Source organism: Colias croceus, chromosome 12, assembly GCF_905220415.1.
Source record: "Colias croceus chromosome 12, ilColCroc2.1".
Classification (NCBI taxonomy): domain Eukaryota; kingdom Metazoa; phylum Arthropoda; class Insecta; order Lepidoptera; family Pieridae; genus Colias; species Colias croceus.
The window spans coordinates 6,406,496-6,430,336 of NC_059548.1; the positions used below are offsets into that span (position 1 = coordinate 6,406,496).

General features: G+C 32.1%; 2 protein-coding genes and 1 non-coding gene across 4 annotated transcripts; all 3 read right to left on the reverse strand.

Annotated features, from left to right (window-relative positions):
• Positions 1–185: 185 nt before the first annotated feature.
• On the reverse strand, positions 186–1,583 carry LOC123696326 (intraflagellar transport protein 22 homolog). The gene is made up of 4 exons (XM_045642436.1): positions 1,342–1,583; positions 982–1,154; positions 388–590; positions 186–313 (listed from the first exon to the last, which is right to left on the reverse strand). Exons 1-4 carry the CDS (start codon positions 1,384–1,386, stop codon positions 186–188), a joined length of 549 nt encoding a protein of 182 aa, XP_045498392.1. The 5' UTR covers positions 1,387–1,583.
• Positions 1,584–1,797: 214 nt separating this feature from the next.
• Positions 1,798–1,869, reverse strand: Trnaq-cug. The gene has a single exon. It is a non-coding gene; the product is annotated as a tRNA-Gln (tRNA).
• An 11,663-nt stretch (positions 1,870–13,532) lies between these two features.
• Positions 13,533–23,579, reverse strand: LOC123696458. Of its 2 annotated transcripts, none has more exons than XM_045642624.1 (4): positions 23,231–23,579; positions 17,346–17,478; positions 14,029–15,143; positions 13,533–13,674 (listed from the first exon to the last, which is right to left on the reverse strand). In XM_045642624.1, exons 1-4 carry the CDS (start codon positions 23,477–23,479, stop codon positions 13,549–13,551), a joined length of 1,623 nt encoding a protein of 540 aa, XP_045498580.1. In that variant the 5' UTR covers positions 23,480–23,579; the 3' UTR covers positions 13,533–13,548. The 2 variants fall into 2 exon arrangements, with proteins under 2 accessions (XP_045498580.1, XP_045498581.1); XM_045642625.1 differs by having other exon boundaries at positions 17,342–17,478; positions 23,231–23,363.
• Between the last annotated feature and the right edge of the window lie 262 nt (positions 23,580–23,841).

The window sequence follows — 23,841 nt, forward strand, 5'->3', positions numbered from 1 at the left end:
CTTATGCACCTGACACGAATGATTATATTACAGGTATGGATTATAAAATGATAGTAAAATATTCGAATGCTACAAAATAAATGAGTGGATGTTTTTCAGTATGTATGCTATATGCATTGATCCTGAGGTGAGTAAACAAGATCAAGAAGTTTAAGGTTTACATAAGTTTAAAAAAACCACACCTATCAGTAATCTTCAATTTTATTAACGGACTGCACAACAGATAGAACAAAATTGGTGAAATCAATTTTTAGACGATCACTTCTTGTTTTCACATTTGTTGCCACTTGAGATACTCTTGAAAATGTAGGAGCTAAAATAAATTACATTCAAGGTTAGAAAACACAGTCAATTGACAAATCAAATTAAAGAATACATTTTACATACATAGGCTTAAAACATCAATATCGTCTTGATCATCGAAGCAGTTATAAAATACTACACATTGTTTCATAGATAATTTAGGCTGTGAAACAAAATAGTTGTATAGAAGCTCTAGTTCTCTTGAAGCTATATTTGCTGTGTTTGATGAACCGACGAGTATTACACCTTTAACTCCAAGGCGGAGGGCGGGCCAGCAGGACTCAAATCTGTTTTAGAAAAATAAAAAATATATCCGGTGACGTATTAAATAACACGCACTACCAGGGTGATAAAGCGACACATTTTTATCTTACTTTTGTTTGTCCGATTATTTCGAGATAGCGTAAACAAGGTATACATATAAAAACGATTATTACATGTAGGTAGATATACTTGCCTGCAGATAAAAAAGATTTACTTATTTAAAAAGTTATAAAAACATCGTTACATTTTAACATGGACCAATATTTAAGTTATATCGCATTTCTGATGAATACTTATATTTTCGCTGAACAGATCAGTAAATTATCATTGATCCAAGTTGAATTAGGCAATCGACTTATTAGAATAAACGATACCTAACTAGGTACCTAGTCATAATAATTCTATGAAACAAACTTGTGATCACCGCTACAATCCCACAGTTCGATGTCGACTTTAATTTGCTTGCCATTTATATTTAGATTAGGTACTTCGAATTCCACAATTCTTACACCCTGCGTCGGTCGTGTTTCACATTCTTCAATATTTACTGATTCCGATATAAAGTTTGCAATTGTTGATTTTCCACTCTAAAACGAAGGCTTGATTAGGACTCACCTACATACATACTTAACAACAAATTGCACTTTACTGAATACAAATATAACTGAAAATATGCTTATTGCTGAATATTGAGAATAAAACTACCAATAATTGATTTATCAACTAGATATTATAGATAGTATAAATAGGCGCAACTTAATTACATATACATACTTCCGAGGGTCCAATCATCAAAATTTTCAGCTTCTGAAGGTGCATATTTGTTGTCTATCCTGTGCAGAATAATCTGATAATCACAATCTGACCACCTGACTGAGGTCCACAAACACTTTTTGATAACATACGACACATTTTGTTTGTCAGAATGATTGCCTAGGCAACTACAATATAAACACAATACCTACAGACGAAATAGTACCAAGTTGATGAGGTGGGTAAAGACGTCATTCCGTCTGTTAAAGGTCGAAATATTATATTATTTTATCAATAAGCTGTACCTAGCTTACTAAAAGTGGATTTTCCCCCCACCTTAAACTATATTAGCTATGAAACATTTTCCTATTGAAATAATAACGCAATCAGAATTCTCAGAAACCAAACTTTGGATTACACTAGGCTACTGTGAGTTGTGACTTAACTAACTTGATTTGGAAAATTGGTTTAAAAAGTAGGTCCCACCGAGATTTGAACTCGGATCGCTGGATTCAGAGTCCAGAGTGCTAACCATTACACCATGGGACCACACAAGCATTGTTCAAAATATTATTGTAGATTATTTTTTGATAAGAGAAATTATTTACAATCCTAAGTATATTATGTTCCAATTGGAAATCGTAAACTAACTAGCATGTGTTTCGAAACATGCTAATAGTTAATTTACGCATGCAAGTTTACGTATCAGATCAGAATAAGGTAAAGTACTTAAATTCATTTTTATTAAATTTTATTTTTTTCATATATCTTCAAACAATACAATATTTCTTTTGGTAAATAAAAGGTAAAAAACGATACACATAGCATCTAAATTTCCAATAAAAGTTCTTTGAATATAGAAACAAATTCAGCCACATTTGCCAATGAAAATACATATTATACCTATACTTATTAGAAAAAAGAAGAATGAATACAATAAAAGATCACAGCTAAAGTTGCATTTATTTCGAACTTTGACTTTTTTATGGTTTTAAGCTTTCGCAGAATAAATCAAGGAAATAATCTACATATTATGTAATATTGTCATGTATATTAATCATGGGACAAAAAATATAATTGGCACAGATATAGGTATGCTAATTTCACAAACAATGTATCAAGTGGTGCAATAAAAAGTAATTGCAATTTTGATGAGGTCGCGATTTATGCGATATCTTATTTAAGTCCGATTCTGGTCCAATAACGGTAAGCTAGCTTGCGGTTCACCACAAATCCTATAACGTTTTGCAAAATACAATTGTAAAGATTTGCATTAAATTTGCAACCATTATGACCCGTTATGGTTTCATACTTTTTAGAATCGACTCTTAGTTGGTGAGGTAAGAGGTTAATGAATCCTATTTGTTTTCTTGTTTCTTAGATATTATTATATTAATATCTATCTTATATGTATTCTTCATTAAAAACTAAATGTTATTTGTAAATGATTGGTGTACCTAAGCACAATCAACAGCTGTTCATCAGCAGTTTTAGTTATCCTTACTCCCGTAAGATGGCACCACTGCATCTATTCATTTTTAAATACCTATGTAATGGTTATAAATTGTACATGTTAATACCCTTGTATTTAAGTTGTAAAGTTACGTTACAATTACCTTTATCTACTTGTTATATATATATATCACTTTCATTACGATATTTACGAAAATAAACCTTTTGTTTGGTAAAGCAACTTTGTATAATATTTTATTGCTGTGTTTGTAACCTGAAATAAATATGTGACTATTGCATAAAACGATATATTGCTATGTTAATGTGACTATTGCATAAAACGATTAACTATTTTTAGGTAGGTATCATGCATTAACTAATTCATGTTAGGTACCTATAATGATAAAATTTATATCATACGTTACTTTTATCATAAAAACTTGATAAAAACACGTAGTTACAGATTATAAATGTTTTTAGTGAACACATAATATGCTGAAAAACATATAAGTAGTTAGGTACATTATACATAGTCAAGCATTGTTGACATAAAGCTCATTCAATTTTAATAATCAATTTCGTATTGCAAATAATTGAGATCGAGCTTGAACGCTAAACGGTGGATGTTCTCGACGGGAAATGGATTGTAGGTAGTTGTGATCCAATTAAATATTTGTCCACTGTATTATATTATTATACACGGGATTCCTGATAGTTAATATGTACTTCAATTATAAAATCATAACAGCTTCCATAAATAAGCTGGCATATATTTGCAGAACATTCATCGGCCATAGAAAAATATGAAGCTGATGAGTTTGTTTGTTTGAACGTGCTAATTTTTATTAAAAAGAGTTTTATTTTTTATTAAAAACATATCCTTTTCCTCTATTAAATATTCAAACCGCGAATTAATTTTATATCCCTCGGTTATATATATATATGGAAGTCATCTCTAAAATATAGGTACTTATATTAAATTAATAGAAATGGTCTGAGTATCCATCCATCTATTTTCATAGAATATCCATAAAATTATGTAGGGTACGTACATAATATATTGATTAATAATTTCCGCCATTCATTACTATTCCTATAATGACCCTTATTATCTATCCTATAAATCAAAAATGCATCCGGGTTCGTCGCTCTATCCTGCTTTACACTATACAAGGCAGAAACCTAGGTTTCCTAACGCTGTTCCTAGGTCGTCGACCGCTTCGAGTCTTGGAGGCGGTAGATTCGCAGGATACGATAAATTTCAATAGGCTATTGCATTTGCTGAATATTAAATTATTTTATATGTATAAATTGAGGACTTTTCAGAAAATGTTCTATTTTTATACACAATTAGTATTTTGACCGTCAACTACTTTGGTGCCGATATATCGTTATATTTACTTACTAGCTTTGCGCCCGCGGCTTCGCCCGCTTTGGCCAAGACCTAATAAATTATATTCTAAAACCTTCCTGTTGAATTCCTCTATCTATTAAAAAAACCGCATCGAAATCCGTTGCGTAGTTTTCAAGATTTAAGGATACATAGGGACATACAGGGACATAGGGACAGAGAAAGCGACTGTTTTATACTATGTAGTGATGATAGCAGATATTACCTTCTATTATACCTAGGTAGAATTTGTAATACTTACTGCTTCTTTAGGCAACAAACTCATTTAATTGATTTAGTAAAAAATCTAATCACGTTCGCATAGAAAGCAAATATTATATATTATAAATTATTTATTAAAGTTACTATTGATGGAATGAGCTTTGGGAGGTCTCACAGTGACGCGGTGAATTTAAAAAGCATAAACCAAGCTTGCACTCAGTCTCCAAACGACAAAGAATGACTCTACATTAAAGTTATTTATTCCGTGAAACTCTTATTTTATTGTTTTTGTAAATAATTAAATATCAATCTATATTTAATCAGAATGTGTATGTGTAAGGTTTAATAACTATATAATGAATGTGTTCATTAGGTAGCAAATTACGCTCAAACACCGAATTATTATGAGTGAGTTGGCGTCGAGATCCAATCTGGGATAAAATAAAGGGTTATTTATTACTACTTTATTCAATATACATCCGGTGACTTACTAGTCAGCTGGTACCTACCTATATTGCTGAAATGTTGTGTCTCCAGTTATTTTGAACACAGGATAATAAATTGTTATGAGAATGCAAAACACGTTGCACTTCTATGTTAAATGCGCATTAAATGAGCGTTGGTTCATTAATTTCCAGAAAACAAAATTAGCTTTAAGCGTATAGCTTCATCCAGTATGGTATTTACTATGAAGGTAGGTACTGTTCTATTTATTAATCTTATTATGCAGGAAATACGATGTCTGCATAAGGCACTAGTTAATGTTGATGTTAATATTTTTTTAATAAATTGAAAAGATTTTCAACTAAAGCTCAGAAGAAGTTAAAACACTAATTTTAAAGTGTTTGACCGTAATGAAATATAATATGAAAATATTATCTCGATAGCATATGATAATAATTCTTGTCATAAACCCTGCAATGAATACAATAACAATGCAATAAAACTGACTTCTTTTTAAAATGAATAAAACAAAATCTTGAATTAAATTAATTATTTTTCGAGATATAATTTTATCCATGACTTAGCATGTGCCATTGCGATAGTAGGTAGGTAATTCATATTATTTCAACGCAGACCCGATGAATATCTGATGCAAAACAGGGCAGAGTATGATATATTATTGTATAAAGTGATTAAGTGATCTCGTTTTGTTTACTAATGCTCGTGAGTCAATAATTTATGAGCATATTTTCTTTTATTTTAAAAGATAATAGCGTCAACGCTGAGAATTTCTAGTTGATTTGATTAATCGTTCCAACACAGATGAAATATTACGCAGAAATTTTATGAAATATGGCTACAAAATTGAGTTGAAGTATGATTTATGTTATCTGTTAATAAGGGCTTATTTAAAAATGCTCCCTTATTCATTTTTTTGTGGTTTATTATACTTAAATAAAAAAACGTTGATAAACGTGATAATATTGTGATCGGTAAAAATGCATTTGGAATTCAGTACTTACCTACTTACATTAGTTTCTTAGGTATTTCTAAAATACTAAGTCTAAATAATATATCTATTATTTTAAATTATAATTATGTTCAAGGTGTTGTTAGACTGAATATTCATCGAGTGTATCAAAGGTGCGCAAACCTGTGTGCTTTATAATTTTTATAACAATTTAAGTTATATTTATGTCACATTTTCTTGTAGATATGTAACCGCTCTGGTATTACACTTTTATAGAGGCGGCCGTGTTTTATGATTTATCTAATAAAACTTGCTGTATTCAGGAGCGTATTTCCATGATATATTCCAGAATTTTATTGCGAGATATTTAACGTTGAAGTCACAATTTTATATATTTAAAAGTAACATATTATAATTTCGATATTAATTCGTTTCAAGGGTGAAATCTACTTAGGTATGTTTTTATTTCCATAATGGAGTGGGTTAAGTACCTACCTATATATTTCCTGTAATATTCTCAATAATTTTAAAGGAGTATATACTGGAGATATAAATTTATAACATAAAAAACACAAGGACGAAGTCAGCATTCAAAACAAAGTGGAAAAACAAGAGTATTACATAAATAAACATGTCTATCGTGATTTTATTCAATATTATTATGTACAGACAAAAGAGGTCGAGCCTGTGCAAAATCGTGACACTTGGATAGCTTATTCTAGATAAAACAAAATAACGGTCACGATTGGAATACTCAAACCGAGAGAAAGTAAAATACTATAGCTTTTAGGAATTTTATTCGTAAACTGCATCCAGAGTAAACCAAAGAGTAAACAAATGGGAAATACGTAAAACACTTAATAAATTGAAGTGGACTCATCTCAGTTCAAGTTTCGCAAAGCAAGCGCTCACTGATTCATTTACAGCCCACGATAGCATCTCTTAGTTTATTGGACATTGTGCTTACGGCCTGATGCTCGATAAAGTGATATCAATGCTCACTACATAAATCAGCTCCTACCACACTGAAGCGTACAATGCAAAGACGATTTTATTGCGTCCACCGCGAAAATTAAACACTACTTCAGATCAACGATAAGTTTGTAATTGGATTTCAATTGCCATGTTTTATTTATTTATCGTGTGTGTACTGGCCGCAGTTGAATTGTTAAAATCGTAATCAGCAGCCTATAGAGAATCAATCGCAAGTGAGCTACCCTGCTCAATAATTGAAAAGATTTCGCGTTATAGCTAGGAAGGGGATATGTTTCTTGTTGGAATAAAATTTCGTCAATGATAGCTTTTTGGGTAAATGAACAATCAATTGTAGGCACTATTTCGGGGATTCATTCATATCAAACCTCCTTTTAACCAATGAAAACTAATATTAAGGCTGTAAGGTTATAAATATTTTTTGATACAGTTCAAATCTTGGTTCAAATCAATTAATTAACTACTGATTGAGGAATGGATAGGATATTTACGTTTAAATTTAAATGAATAATTAAATGTTGATATTGTTGGGATGGAGTTAGACATTGCGTAACTTTAATGAGGTATCGTTACTGAATGAGCAGGGATTAACGTGCGATTCCATTGCGATGCCAGTTTATTGTAGGTACCTATTAGTTTAATGTAAGACATGGAAAGCTTTATACAAACTGATGTAATATTTACCGTTACCTATATGAAGCTACTTATATTTCCCATTATAGAGACGATGGCCCGTGGCCGATGGTTATTTACAAGATATAATTTATTATTCAGTCGCAATTAACTTTAGGGTGAGGTAATAGAATACCTTTAAATTATTGTTTATCCTAAAAATACATGAATTATTTACACATTATACAGTTACACTTTTATAAAATAAATAGTAAAACAACCCAACTAACTGGAAAAGTGTTTCTTCTAAATCTATACATATAATAAATCTGTAGAAGGGTCAATTCTGTACATAGAAAATATTGAAAAAATAAATACCAGGGGGTGTTACTGGATCGATACCAAACCCAAATATGTGATTAAAAAATTTTTTGTCTGTCTGTCTGTCTGTCTGTCTGTCTGTCTGTATGTGAAGGCATCACGTGAAAACTAACGGTTCGATTTCGATGAAACTTGGTATAATTATACCTTATTATCCTGGGCGTAAAATAGGATACTTTTTATCCTGGAAAAATACGTAGAAAAAAAATAATCTTAATTTTTCTGTTTTATCCATAGACGTTGTTCTGTAGAACCGCGAACACACGTTGCGTATTATTATAGGCCTAGCCGTATTTGGGTTCAATAGATATTTATAAGATGTCATTGTCAGAGTTACTCAAAATGAAGAAATAAACCATCCACGCGAAGACCGACATCCGCGCGGACGGAGTCGCGGGCGGAAGCTAGTATAGAATAAGTATTGACGAAAATAGCATACACGATGATAATGTAATAAACATTAATAATTTGCAGATGTGTATAAATTGCTAAGGCAATTTCTTTGGATAATATTGTCGTCTTCGCCGACATGTGAACTCATATTCCCACACGTTAAAATGACATTACAGATTTATTTCGTCACGCACGATTATTGTTTATTGTGCACTTTAATCTGCGATTATATATTTTGTGATTTCTTTATGGGGATGAGTATTATTAATACACCAAGTTATGAGTTAATCGTTTGCCTTAGTGAATGAAATATGCGATTCTATCTACACTAATATTATAAAGAGGAAAACTTTTTTTGTTGGTTTGATTGTAATGAATAGGCTCATAAACTACTGGACTGATTTTAAAAATTCTTTCACCATTCGAAAGCTACATTATCCACGAGTAATATCCATACTAATATTATAAATGCGAAAGTAACTCTGTCTGTCTGTCTGTTACTCAATCACGCCTTAACTACTGAACCAATTTGCATGAAATTTGGTATAGAGATATTTTAATACCCGAGAAACGACATAGGCTACTTTTTACCCCGGGACGTAGGATAGGTTTTATCCCGGAAATCCCACGGGAACGGGAACTATGCTGGTTTTTCTTTGACTGCGCGGGCGCAGCCGCGGGTGGAAGGCTAGCTGTAGACTATACGAGGGCAGTCCCAAAAGTAGCCGACCTAACCAAGAAAAAACAAAAAAAATTGGAATAAATTATATTTATTTCTCTATATAGCTTCCTTGTAGTCCTTTACACTTTTCCCAGCGGTGCTCTATATCTTCAATGCCGCGTCTGTTGTAGGAACCGTCGAGGTCTTCAAAATAAGCATTAACCGTAGACTCAACATCTTCATTGCTTGAAAATCTTTTCCCAACGAGCCATTTTTTTAAGTTTGGGAACATAAAATAATCAGATGGGGCCAAATCTGATGAATAAGGTGCATGAGGTAACAATTCAAACTTTAATTCTTCGATTTTAGCAATCGCAATGCCGGAGGTGTGGACTGGCGCGATGTCCCGATGAAACAAAACTTTTTTCTTTGATAGATGAGGCCGTTTTATCTTTATTTCTTCACTTAGACGCTGCAACAAGTTTGCGTATTACTCGCTGTTGATGGTTTTTCTTCTTGGTAGATAATCTATGAAGATTATCCCACGAGCGTCCCAGAAAACCGATGCTATGACTCTTCCTGCCGATGGAACCGTTTTTGCCTTCTTTGGGGCCGATTCTCCCCTTGCAGTCCATTGCTTTGACTGTTCTTTCATCTCCGGTGTGAAATAATGAACCCACGTTTCATCCATGGTAATAAATCGACGCAAAAACTCTGCACTATTGCTTCGAAATTTTACCAAACACTCGACTGAAACATCCTCACGACGCTGTTTTTGCTCTAGTGTGAGTAATCGCGGCACCCACCTTGCGCACAGTTTCCTCATGTCCAAGTTTTCAGTTAAAATACGATGAACTGCACTTTTTGAAATGCCTACCATATCTGCTAGCTTGCGCACTTTTAGTCGAAGATCATCCAATACAATTTTGTGGATTTTTTTACCGTTTCCGGTGAAGTCACCTCATTTGGTCGCCCACTGCGAGGTTCATCTTGGCAGTTCGTTCGGCCACGTTTGAACTCGGCCACCCAATATTTTACCGTTGTAAACGAAGGAGAAGACTCCCCCAATGTAGAATCTAGCTCTTCTTTTATGTTAGTTGGGCTGAGGCCTTTCAAATGAAAGTATTGAATGACGCTGAATGACGTATCGTAGAACAATTTTTTCCATATTAGAAAATTCTCTGACAGCGTTCACTTTCAAGGACTACAAAACTAATGACAAATGACCTAGCGTGTTCGAATTCAAAATTTAAAATCTGCATGGATCAGACTTTTTAAAAAGAGTATTTAATCGAATAAAACTGCCAGTACGTAAGTCAGGTCGGGTAATTTTGGGACCGCCTACGTACATTATTATTTCAATTAAAGTTTTCTCTCATAATACCTACCTATTATACAGGCGAATTCTGATTTCTGACGATAGTCAGTTGTCAATTCAATCGGCCGATATTTACAACATGTCCTTTTAACTTTACATTCATAATTCATTTAGGGCTTACATTTATCGGACCCAATCCGACCTGTTACATAATGCATATAGTTTTTTTTATCTAGCATAAATAAATTCATGCCGCAGACTTAAAATGTATTGTGAATAAGATGTCAGCTCCTAAATAAAATTTATTGGGTTTCTCTATGACAAAAATTAATAGCGACCCAAAAATCTGTTTGTTTCGGGGTTATGGTATATGGTACGGTCTGCGAGTACTTACTTATGATTTCCACTGAGTAGTAAATAAACATATTACATATTATAATTAGGCACACGAACTAGTTGGAATATTCCCCTATACATGCCTGTACTTAGTTTTCAGTCATGTGTATATAGATATTTCTTGGGTTTACTAAACAAAGTTTATAAAGCGGTTATTAGTGTGATACGTTATATGTCGTTTAAAAGCATTGAACTGTAACTTGTAAGATGTTAAAGCCAACTTTATGGCATATAAATTATGTATTGATTTGACCATTAATCTGTCTGTTAGGTTTAAAAATATTCCTGGGAGTAGAGTTAATTAAAAATTGTTTACGAGTAAAATAATTGTAAACATTAGATGGCCAGTTTAGATAATTACATGGAATTTACTACTACAACAAGTATATTATATTAGTATATTATTATGATGAAAAGTAGAATCATATAATATATTGCCCGCGTAACGTCAACACTGATAACATATTTTTTTATTTACCTATAACTAATCACAGCAATGTTTAATCTATTATTTAAATTAATCCGTTTATCGGAAGTCCACATTTTCTCGTTATTTTTTTCTCTCAAAATATTGCCTATTCTGATGTCCATTTCTTTATATGCAAGTGTTCATTTATTTAAGCAAAATATACTAATTGGTATCTAAATTTGCCTTTCTTATGTTTGATTTTTGCTATCCGATTGAAGAAAAGACGCCTACCATGCTTGTATAAAATAAGAGAGGAAGTTCATGAAACGACTTTGGTCGTCCTCTTAATCTCTACCATAAAATACCACTTTAAAATTAATACATTTTTAATACTTAAGGTAAAAGCACCTAATACGGAGGTTTTTCGCAACATTTGAAAGTAAGTATCAAAAATAAGCATTTGTAAGTCTTTCTAAAGGTGCCAAACCACTTTATCGTTAAAAGTGAAACTTAAATTTTGTATTGCTGTTGAGTCTATGTTTATTTTCATGATATTTCTTATTTTAAAAAAATATTTAAATAGTCAGGTCGATTTTCCCTAATACGGAGGTATGATTTTGGTCAGAGCCTAATACTGCGGTAGGCGGCTCCTAATACGGAGGGTCAGAAATTATATTCATTGAAGTTCCGTACAAATAATATTTGTTAAATAATAGGAATGTGTTAGTAAAGTAAATTGTAAGTTTTTTATTCATTAACCATTAGTTTGATTACGTTGATTCACTTTTAATGTGTTTCATTTATGCTTTTAGTTTTATCAAAAAAAAAAAAACACGCATATCAAATAAGAATCCACAAAAAAAGACACAAAACTTCTTATTTATTTACGCAACCCTAAATCTGGTAATTTTAAGTTCTATTATATTAGGGCCGTAATAGGAGATCATATAACCTAATACAGAGTTACCTGGAAATATCTACCACCGTAAAAGGAAAACTACTCGTGTTTTTAATAATCCTAATTCTGACCCATCAAAAATTCGATAAACAAGAGAATGTAAATGTTTAATCAAATGATAACAGTTTTTGGCTCAGATGTGTAAAACTCAAATCAACAGTTATATAAAATAAATGATTTGTGATACATTAAAATACACCTTCCTATTTTTACCCCTTCTAAGAAACAAACATTTTGTACTCAAAAGTTTTCATATTTAACTGGATTTCTAATTAAGAACACATACCGCAGAATATGGTTTCTAATTTATCAGATTAATAATTATTTGAACTAATCTTGAAATTAATTCAATAAGTAAATAAAATGAAAGTTATAAACAATTAAACATGCCCAGTATTTTTCCTATTTCGGAGTTATGCCACCGTATTAGGATTAATGTATAAAATTTGTATCGTAATACGGCGGTATTTTATTTCTTATTTTTTGGGTAGAAAATGACTTACAAATATGAAACAAGCTATTTAAATAGTGAGTGTAATAGTAGGAAAATGCAATAAACAATACATATACAAACTTGAACGGCTTATTAATACGAAAAACTTAGTTTATAAATATTAGTATACTTACTTTTGTTGTTTCGCGTTTGTATGGAAACACCTCTCATGTCGATGCCGTTACACAGATTGATTGATCTTGTTGTGTTGTCTATGTGCTATACTTGCAAACGTTAGTTAAGTCATGGAGTAATAAATTTGGAATATATAGTTTACGTTTTGGTGTACTTAAAATTAATAAAAAACAAGAATAAAACTCGAAAATAGAAATACCACCGTATTAGGAAGCGATTTTGACTACCGCCGTATTAGGAGCCTTTACCTTACAGATAATTTTTAATTACGTACTTTGTGTGTAAATGTGATTAACGACATACGAACAGCGGACTTACATTATGATACTTACTTAACAAGTTTTCTTTAATTGGTTGAGCAGAATTAGTTTAGAAATAAATACTGGTTTAAGTCTCATATGGGATATAAGAATCTAAATAGAGTCGTAAAACTCTACGTGTATTCACTGTGGATAATTTAACGTTTGAGAACTTATTCTAAATATAAAATACGACCTCAATGTTCAATATTTTATGCTTGAATAAATAGTACCTAGCGTGGTGAAATGTGAATGTGAATGTATGAGAAAAAATGTACCCAGATTTATTTTACATTATCATTATTTCACATTATTGTTTTAATCAAATATCAACAAGAAATGTTATTGGAGATTATTAGAATATACAGAATGAACATAACATAAAATCACATAAAATCTGAATATAATTTAAATGGAATGGAATATAAAATACTCTATATTATAAAGACAAGTAGGTACATATCCATAAATTAATATCAGGCTTATAATATAGGATTAATTTGTAGAATAATTATTATTTAATAAAAAAGGAACCGCATTCAAAACTGGTCAGAACTCTGCATAATTTAAATATTTAAAATAATAAGATGAAAACATCTGCGGTAACAAACTAACAAATAAATAAAAAAATACAGTCGAATTGAGAACTTCCTCCTTTTTTGATAAAGGGAAATAAAACGCCCATATTATGGAATGATATTATTATTTGCAAAGAGCATCAGCAACAGCGCGCGTGAGACGTCTTTTCAGGCGCAAAGCGGAGCGGTCGACTTTCGCGCGCTTCACGTACTGCCAACATTCTGCTACCATTGTTTCGTTGCACGATTCCTGTTTACGAAAAAGGTTATTTAAAATATTTTTTAAAGGGGTTCAGTAAGATGTAATTTGGATAACTATTTTATAAATTGGTCATAAAATCATTTTTATATCGATACTATCGGAATAACGTTCTGAACGTATTCTTTAATTTGTAAGTACTAAATAATTTTCACCTTAACTTAACTGAACGTATTCTTTAATTTGTACTAAATAATTTTAACATTAATTCGTGACCACCAACAATAATTTAAATGTAAAGGTTTATAGGTATATTGATTTTATTATCTTAACACCTTTATTTGTGTAGCTTAGAAAATTTAAATGAACTAGTGACTGTATGAAAATAAATACGAAGAAAATTACCTTATAATGATTGAGTTGAACTTCTATCAAAGGCGCCGCCCATCCTGTAAAACCCGTTGTGCCAATGCTGGCTAAGGGATAGTGATTGAACGCTGTTAGAACCCTCTTCGTAAGCATAAAACTTTTACTGTAATGTCCTAATGGACTTATTGTAGCAGAACTTATTAAATTTCGCGCTATTTTTGGCAACGGTATTGCTTTTATACATCCACTATCATAATATGTATTTTTAGCAATAGAATTATTATTATCATCTTTGCTTAAACTATTAGTATCACCTACTAATTCTACTTCATTTAGGTTAAAGTTATTAGGATCATCTATTCGGACGTCATCTCGTTTCACATAGATTTTCTTATCATTTCTAGTAATACTAATTGCTTTATTTGTATATAAATCTTGCATGAAATCGAAAAAGAATACATTTTTCACTAAAATGGCGGAATGCTGATACGGATCCCAACCCGAAAATGGGAGTCTTTTTAACAATCCATGCCAAGTATATGCTATTTTAGGTAGCAGTATTTCATCAATATCCAAAGGTATGATAAATTTAGATTCTATTATATTTCTGTAGAGGCAATCATTGTAAGTTATAATATGATCGCGCCTTCTTTGCCACAGCGACCGTTGAATAGTATTTTTAATAGGAACTTTAAATAATCTTACGACTCCTTCGGTCTGATAACGTAATAATACAGTTTCAGTCTTTTTATTTACACTATCTATATAGATGTCCACCAAATCGGCACCCAAAATCTTGTTAGTTTCGATCCACTCGATTAAACTGTGGGACACATCCTCGTGAAAATTCATGTCTTTGACACAAACAGTGAAGGATCGAGTATACTTGGTATTTCCGTTTGGTTTGATATAAAATCCATTTGCCGGGTCTTCACAGGGCTCTGTAACCACTGACACAACAGAAGTCTGATTTAAGGGCTCCCGTAGAGGACAGGATAGTAAAAGAGGCGTGTCAACTTCTGATGAACTTCTATCCCATTCGTGCCACCAAATTTCTAATGGCTTTGCTGCGACGACTTCAACTGAATTTTCGTTTTGACTAAAAGAACGTGTTTGACAAAACATTTCTTCAAGTGAAGAAACATCCCGACCTGCAAAAAAAAATTATATCTATGAGAACTATTTACCTACAAGATAAATTATTTAAAATATATTCTACACTATGGAGATAATGCTAATTATTCAATGTATTGAAATATTGCTCGCGCTATTGCATAAAATTACAGCTTTAAAGTTGGATACCGGTATTTTATTTCTATAGTTAAGTAACAGGACCGTCATTACAGCGACTTATATAATAGTTATTTGCTAGAATCATTTCCTTCGAAGCTCGCGAATAGCGGTGCCTTCCTTCGGCTATCATTAAAACGGTTGTTGTATCGCAAGCCGGGATGACACTTCCTAGTTATAACAATCTGGCTAGATTACAAATCAATCGTTTTCTATTTATGGCCGTAACGGAAAAGTCATAAATAAATTGCAATATCCTTGACATCTTAAAATTATGCTTTGAAGCAAACAGTTTTAGTTGACATTTATAAGAATACAGCTGCGTAGATACGTTTAAAAAATATACGCTAAGAATTAATAAAAACAACGACGGAAAGTAGAAAGGTAAAGGTCCTTTTTGTTAAACGTCCCATAAGAGAAGACGTTGCTAAAAAGGTGGTGCATGGTTGGTAGTGGTGTTTTAATCCGACCGTCACTACAATATGGGAGAGGCGTTTATCTCTCCCAGGATGGAATTTACACGACGCGTTCGCTCGACTCGAGTGACAAATGAGTGTGAGCTTATCGCCAGGGCCGTGTCGCCGCACCACACTCAAACACTTTTGTTTCTGCACCGTATGTTACCTTGATAAAGAGTATTTTACTGACTTTATATCACGTTTAGCACAATCTGATGTTTTAATGGCCGTTGTGATTTATTTAGTTTTGAGACGTGTGAAACGTAATTGTGATAAAATAACTGGTTCCATGCATGTATATGACTGTATCCAATCCAAAAGTGTTATAAAAATTAATATATATTCATTAGTAAGTATAATCAAATTCGGGAGATTTTAAATTTTATTTTTAACTTTTGTAGGTACATGTGAATTATTTCGTCGTTGTTAAGGATTAAGATAACATATTCATTATTTTTTTAAACACACAGTGATTATAAATGATGTGTTTATTTATTTATTATAATTATCGGACATATCTTGCTTATGCGCCTACGGCTTACGGGAGAATCAATAATGCTCGTCAACTATGGCGCCTAGATCTGTCGAGATGAGTTATACAAATTGTGCTTACTATTTATCGATACATCTTCTTAAATTAAATGAAATGTCAGTAACATTATATCAGACGTGTACATCAACGAATGTGGTAAATAAGCAGTTGCTATTTCCTCTATTGGATGTAAATTATGGAATGCCATGGAGCTATCTCTTGCCTACCAGACCAAATCTAACGAGACATACTTATGGTTGGGAGGAGAGAGAGCATTTGCTCTACTCTTGCATTTCTACTTAGAAATAAGGTTAATTTTTGACATTGGTTTTGCTTAAATCACATATAAAGATAGACATAGTTTAAGGTTGAACCTAGCTGCACAATGCACATATAGCGTATTTAAATTTATTACTTATGTCAGGACATGAAATTAGTATCAGTGTAATCACGGTTGTCGTTAGTATAAGCTCATACGATGTAAATTTTCTTTTGCTTATAATAGTAAGACCTCAGCAGTCGGCAGATTTACTTCGATACGGCTCACTCTACAGTGGACTTCAATTAATTGGTTTTCTTTATTTATATGGCAAGTAAAATGTGTATGGACTACGGACACAGTTAGATCGAAATCTCCGTCCTACGTGAGCTTACTTATTAAAACAAGAGGTTTATGAAGCTGTAAAGATATGTATCAATATTTTATAAGTAACATCGAGAATTAATTCACTCGATGATATATCATGTAGGAATAAAATGCAACGACATTTTCGAGTCGGTAGAAATGAAGTCCGTATATTTGTTTAAACATTGCTCGGCATGTTTTAATTTTTGGCAAGTATCCAAGTTATTTTTAAACAAAGTTTACTGAGAATTAAATCAACGGACTGGACGTTCCCTGTGTTATAATAAATTTACATAAAGAAGCCAAAACGTGCACCGTTTTGCAGTAGCTTGGGATATAACCTCTGTGGAATTTCTTTCTTTGCCTGTCATAAACAAGAGCTAATGTGCAGTAGTCATGTTCCACACTTATATCATTACAGAAACATGTAGCGTATGTACTTACTCACCGTGGAAAATGGCGAGAATGCGTATATAGTGTTGTGGCGCCCTCTCGTCGTAATAGGCGGCATATAACGACACCGATGTACCTCTCACTTGTTGCCATAATGATTCTTCAGCAAAGGGAGACCACGTGCGATTCTTGAAACAAACAGAGTTCATTAGGTGCTTCATACAATCGTGATTCATGAAGGTACCGAAAGTAGGTACCTAAGTTATTATCCAGTTTAAAATATCTCTAATATCTCTATTACAATTTTCATTTCACTTTATCAAGTGATCTGATCAGATTTCTTATTTCATTCAACAGTAATAAGGTAGTTGTATAAAATTTACATAAGCCGTATTCCTTCGAGAAGGTCTATGTTGGGGCTGATTTATTCTAAGTAATTTGAAATGAGCATAGCGAAAGGGCACAATTAGAATTTCACTTTATTACCCTTTCTTAAGGTTTAATATCTTGCAACAAAATTTTCAAACTTGGCTCTAGAATGGATTTAATGGTAAAAGAGTCGTGCGTGATTAGCCATTGTGCTTTCTTAAACATCAATGTGCTTTTTGCGTCCCTCTTTCTCCATTGTTGGATAAAGCAATTTATTCATCACTGTTAATTGTAATTAATGATAAATGGAAAGAACAGGTTCTCACAAGAAATATGGAAGATAATAACGTAATTTAAGATCTAGGTCATACGAGGTTTTAAACAAAAGAAATTCATTTTCGCATTATGTTTTGTACTTAACAGTTTTAATAATTAATGAAGAACTTTTTCGAAGAGTAAAAATAATGCTGACAATTATTTTGTATGCTTTCGTATTGTATAATAAAAACGTTCTCTTAAAAACGTTCATTACGATATCTCTACACGAATCTGTTATTTTACCTATGCATTCATTTAATTTGTGATTTAATTAATAACGATAACTAATGTACCCACGCCTTTATTTTCGGAGAAGGTTTATTTGACAACTTATTCAGTTATTACATACGTTGTTCACAAAAATTATACAAAAAAATGTAAAATTATACCGTCCTCACTGATATACAGCCGTACAGGGTTCAGTAAAGTGTAAATATCGTGATATTGCGCGCGTGCTTACTTTAAAAGCGTATTTTATTTACAGATTTGCTCGTATGTTTTTTGTATCTTCCATTCAATTTATGAGGGCCGATATTTGTAAATATCTTCATATGAGTTTAAATAAATGATTATCTGGGATGAACGTTATAGTGTGACTTTTATTATTTTTCATTCTTTAACATTTTGTTAGTAAAAGGATTCACAAGTGGGTAGGAATATATAATTACACTTCGGGAGAAACGTAATAAATCCTATATGCATTAGAAATATCTTAATTTAATTACCTTGCTTATTATAATGGGGGTTTTCATGAGCTAGACTTAAAACGTTATTAAAAGTTTAGCCATCAGATTAAACAACAGTTTAAAGGTAACATTATGCACCATCAAATTCCTTTTCAGAGATAAAAACGTGACTTTTACTCCTGTCACGTTTATCAGCGGATGTTGTAAAGCAGTTTAAATAAAAGCCAGGTTCATTACAAATAAAGTTCTGACTGTTATCTCTGTAACAGTATTTAATTTGAATAGAAAATAAAGTTATGCATAAAAAATCGCTTGAATGTAAGGCTAGAGAATAATTACTAATGATAGTATTAGTGAGACAAACTGGACTGAAGTTATACGACGAGTCGATGCACTTAGAATCTGCATAAATATAAGCAGACTGCAGTGAGAATCGATTAAAATATTATACCATTGCAGAATCATGAATGTTTATTTTTATTATTTTTAATTAATTATTTGAATACAAAAAATTAAGCACAAACGACGTCTTCAAATGTGGCTCTATAACTCTACATAATATGTATAAATTTATTTAAATATACTTTTTCTTTTTGGAATATTACATAATCAGTAATCGCGTTCAACATTAAAAAAAAACTCAAATAAAATAGGGCGCACACGTTGATCTGTAAACTTACGCCTTACATCTTAATAAGGTTTAAAATGTGCTAAATGATCCACTGAATGCAATTAAATAATTAAGCGTCAATTAATGCTGTTAAGACTATAAAGTTCTTTTTTAAAACGTGCATTTTTAGAATCGTTAATTATGTTGTTCTTGAGAAACCTCTGCATGTTGGGATACTTTGTCTTATACAAAATATTTTAGTTAAATAATTGTAAAATGAAAAATGAGGAGACATGAGCGGACTTTCTTTATTTTTTTTTTTAATATATTCGTATAATTTAGTTATATACAGACTGTCGCCGAAAAGTTTTAAATTAAGGCTTGTCCGTTGAGCAGTATATTTTAAATTTTATTACAATCTTTGATTCCTTTGACCATCAATGCTGTAATAAATAAAATATAATCATCTCAGTTAAATATAATAAAATCTTTTGAATGACATAAAACCTGTTGTGATATGATATTCCAGTTGGATTTACAAGTATAATTATGATTAGGTAAACGAACTGACGCTGTGGGAAATATTATCGCCATATACACTTTACAACTGTTCTTATGGTTTGAGTTGAATCTATTAAATGCCAGTTTTGTATCTTTTTCAGACCATATTAGCTAAGTTATTGCGTAAAACGTAGGTATCGTATGTATACAATATGTTATCGTTTTAAACACCTGTGCAAAGTTTAGAAAAAGTAACATTTTTATTTCCAACATTTTCTTCTAAGGTTGTACGTAAGAGATAAATTATTATTTTTTCAACAGGTAGGCAGTGGTATTATGCATAAATGGCTATGTCTAATAGGTGGCGAGGCTATTGCCACAATCCTGGCTGCTTCTGAGTTGTTTTATAATTTATATGAATAGACCCAATAATACTATGCCTAACATTCAGGACCTCAGGCACTAAAATCAAGCTTACGATCGCCAAGGCAATGCAATACACTAAGACTATTATACTATAAATGCAAATAGGTCATATTATATTACGATAATTTACTGACGGGTTTATACTTTCAGAAACATACACAACAAAGTGTTAAAGAACATAAAATATTTCCGTTGATATAATAAAAGTTAAGGTGCTCTTATGTATATTTTCGTTCTTTGATGATTATGATTAATGCGATTACAGTAATGTACAGTAATAATACACCTTCGCAAAATAAGCACACAGACTCATTTTACACGAACCAAATATACCCATTCACATATTATAATCCTATCCGACTGTGGTAATGATTTATAATCAGCATTGAATCTGATCTTAAGTCCATTATTTTATCGTACACTGTAAAAAATCGATAGAAGCCTCTTTCGTGCAATTATTGTTTAAGAGCAATTTTCTTATAAATCTCTATTTAAATTACGATTCAACCGACTAAAAAACGGAGGAGTTGCTTTGTTAAGGCATGTATTTCTTTATGAAATAAACATATAAGTACAATAAAAGTACTGTGTAGAAATAACACTTTTGTACAAAATTATAATCTAATCTTATTAAATTTATTTCTGTTTTACGGAAAATCACAATACATAATTGGTTTTGTACATCAAACAAAAGTAATTCTTGTGCACTTACAAAGCTTGTCACAATTTTTTTTATATATAAGTAGGATGTCTTATGAATTACAATCATCAAACGGTAACGAAATTTGTTGTTTTGAGGTAATTTTATACGTTTCACGTGCTTTGCATTTTGATTTCATTCAGCTTCAAATAATACTTTTGGATTTTAACTAACATTTATCACTAAAAAGTTATCTTTACCTAATACAAGCGGTCAGCCCCGGCTTTGCCCGTGGTACATAGGAATCACGTACATATCCAACGGTGATAAGTAGAATTCTTTAAATTAGTTCAGGAGTACGGAGGATGTATGGAGTACGGAGATTAGCGCTTTCAAAGTCAAAGAAAATCAAAAAAAATAAAAGAAATTCTTCAGTTTATCTTTAGGTGTAGTTTATATTGTTGTTTTAATAAATGTACACAATATCTGTAAATCTGTTGATATTGAGTATATGGTATTCTAAAATATCAAATATATTTTAGTCATTTTATAATATTGTACACTACTTAGAATAAGGTTCCATAAAGTGTTCCTTGCTGTTTATTATCCTTGAAAATCCGAGGTTTCTCTTATTTTATTTTAGGTTGGTCATACACTAGCGTTTAGATATGCTTATTTTATCGTAATCGTACGATCATTTAGATTTTAGGGCAATGAAAATGGATTTAATTGCCAAAATAAGTATCCATTTGACCTACATGACACTCAGTCAACTAAAATATAAATTAGACTTCTCTCATAGCACCTAACTACATACATAAATTCTAAAAGAGGCCTGCCTGCGTAGTTAGTAATTTTGAGACAGATGTTGTGTGATTAGGATAGGATAAAACACTGAGGATGCGTATCCCTTTAAGTACTAAGCAAGGAAACCAGTAAACAATACTTCAATGTTGTCTGCAGAAAATTGTACTTTGTGCGTACCTACTTATCTTTCGGTACGGAGAGTATTATCTCAAAATAGATAATGAACGTTGGTTACTAAACGCCTCCGCTTGCAAAAACGTACGTACGTAGCTGCACTTTAAGCTCTTGCTTATTTATATTATAGGAAGGGACTGCATTCGTGTGGGATCGGTGGCAGCAGTGCCGTACTATTAGAAATAGCCGCAGAGAATATTGATTTCTAGTTATTTTGCATCTTCCACTAGCTCTGCGATAGATTATCACAATTATACGAAACTAGTTTTGCTTTTACTGAGAAATGATTATTGTATTATGGTTGTGATTATAAGGCTCATGATAATTTACAATTAGAATTCCGACATTATTCAAATGTTCATTGCTTTATTATTTCTGTTATTGAAAGTAGGTAATAAATCTGGATACACAATTATGTACACCAACAAAATAAACGTGTCGCTTTTGATATATTTTCTATATGAATGTTTTGGGTATTCGAATTTTAGTGTGTTAAGTATTCATCTTTAAACGTTTAGATAATATTAATTAAGCTTCATTGAAATTAATTTATTTTTAGTATTTTTCTTTTATTAATGAATGATATTCATATGTTCTATGATGCTTTTAATGGGAGCGGTCAGAAGCTACATTAGACTTAATTAATGTATGTGATTGTATATAATAGGCGCGCACTGATGCGTTTGTTTCAAACGCTTAATATAAGCAATAAATGTGAATACTGAATATGCATCTCCATCTAAATATAGCTTGGGGGAGCAGGAAGTAATGTTGCATACAAAGTACGATTCACAATGCATCGTATTTTCTTACTAACGCTTATTCGCGTGTATTCTTGTATGCTTTATTTGCATATTATAAGAGCCACTTTATTTTATAGAATGTCTTCATTTGCTTAGCGGTTTTGAGAGGTTGACTTAAAACTCTTATGCACGTCGAGATTCCCCTTGACAATTCGAGGATTTCCAGGAAATACTTGTTCCTTTTTGACTATAATTGCATTTTATTGCAATTTTTATACAAAATCACCTACGTCTTTAACGTTTGATTAGAATAAAAAAGTCAATTACTTTACATAATATTTTATGAAAAACCATTTTCCGGGAAGGTTCAAAATTTGCATATTATTGCACCATTTGCATGCACACCCTGATGGTATCGCAAAAAATATGTAAAACAGATATTGTTTATTGAAAGCATAAAAGCTAATTTCTGTGGAAACTCTGATTTGAGCTTAGATAATAACTGTCATAAAATTGATTTATTGGCCAATAAAATGGTGGGAGGAAAACTTAAATGGTACCTATACATAAATATAATCTATTCTTGAGCATATTTTTTTGAAACGATAGAGCAAAAAGTTAATTGTTGTGATAAATTCTGATTAAAATAATAAAAATATAAATTACTATTTTTGGGACTTTCGGAAAAGCCGGCAAGCGGTCACATGTGACAGGCGACGGTCGGTCCATTTCAGCCTGCTTGCCTTCCGAGTATGCCACAATGGTTTTCATAGTGGAAAAGCTACGCTGAGGTGGTGGACTCCACCGCGCCCTGGTGTGCCATTCGTTAACAGCAGCAATCCAGCTCACGCAGAATATCGACACACCAGCCAACAAAAATTTCGTCACTCTAACAAACTTCCGAGTCGAACACATTTTTTTATTTTGTTGGCAAACTTTAAGGACTACACCTTCGACAGCATAACGAAGTACTGTGGCGGGTAAGCGCTGTGCGCATGCGCTCCGGTTGCGCTACCATGGCGAACTGCGCCGGATCAGCTGATAGTGTATCAACAATTCGTCCCTTACGGCTAATCGTTCTAAACGCGAAGCATGGAAATCTAGTTTTCTATACGAGTTCTGAGTTGCGATCCAAAGTTTGCTATATATACTTCGTTACATGTACAAAAACATAGGCAGATGCAATCTCACGCGGAACAAGAAATTTTATGGTGTGGTGTCTGGTCTCGTTCACCTGGCCATTTGTCTAATTGCGTAAGATCGATTATAGACGGCTG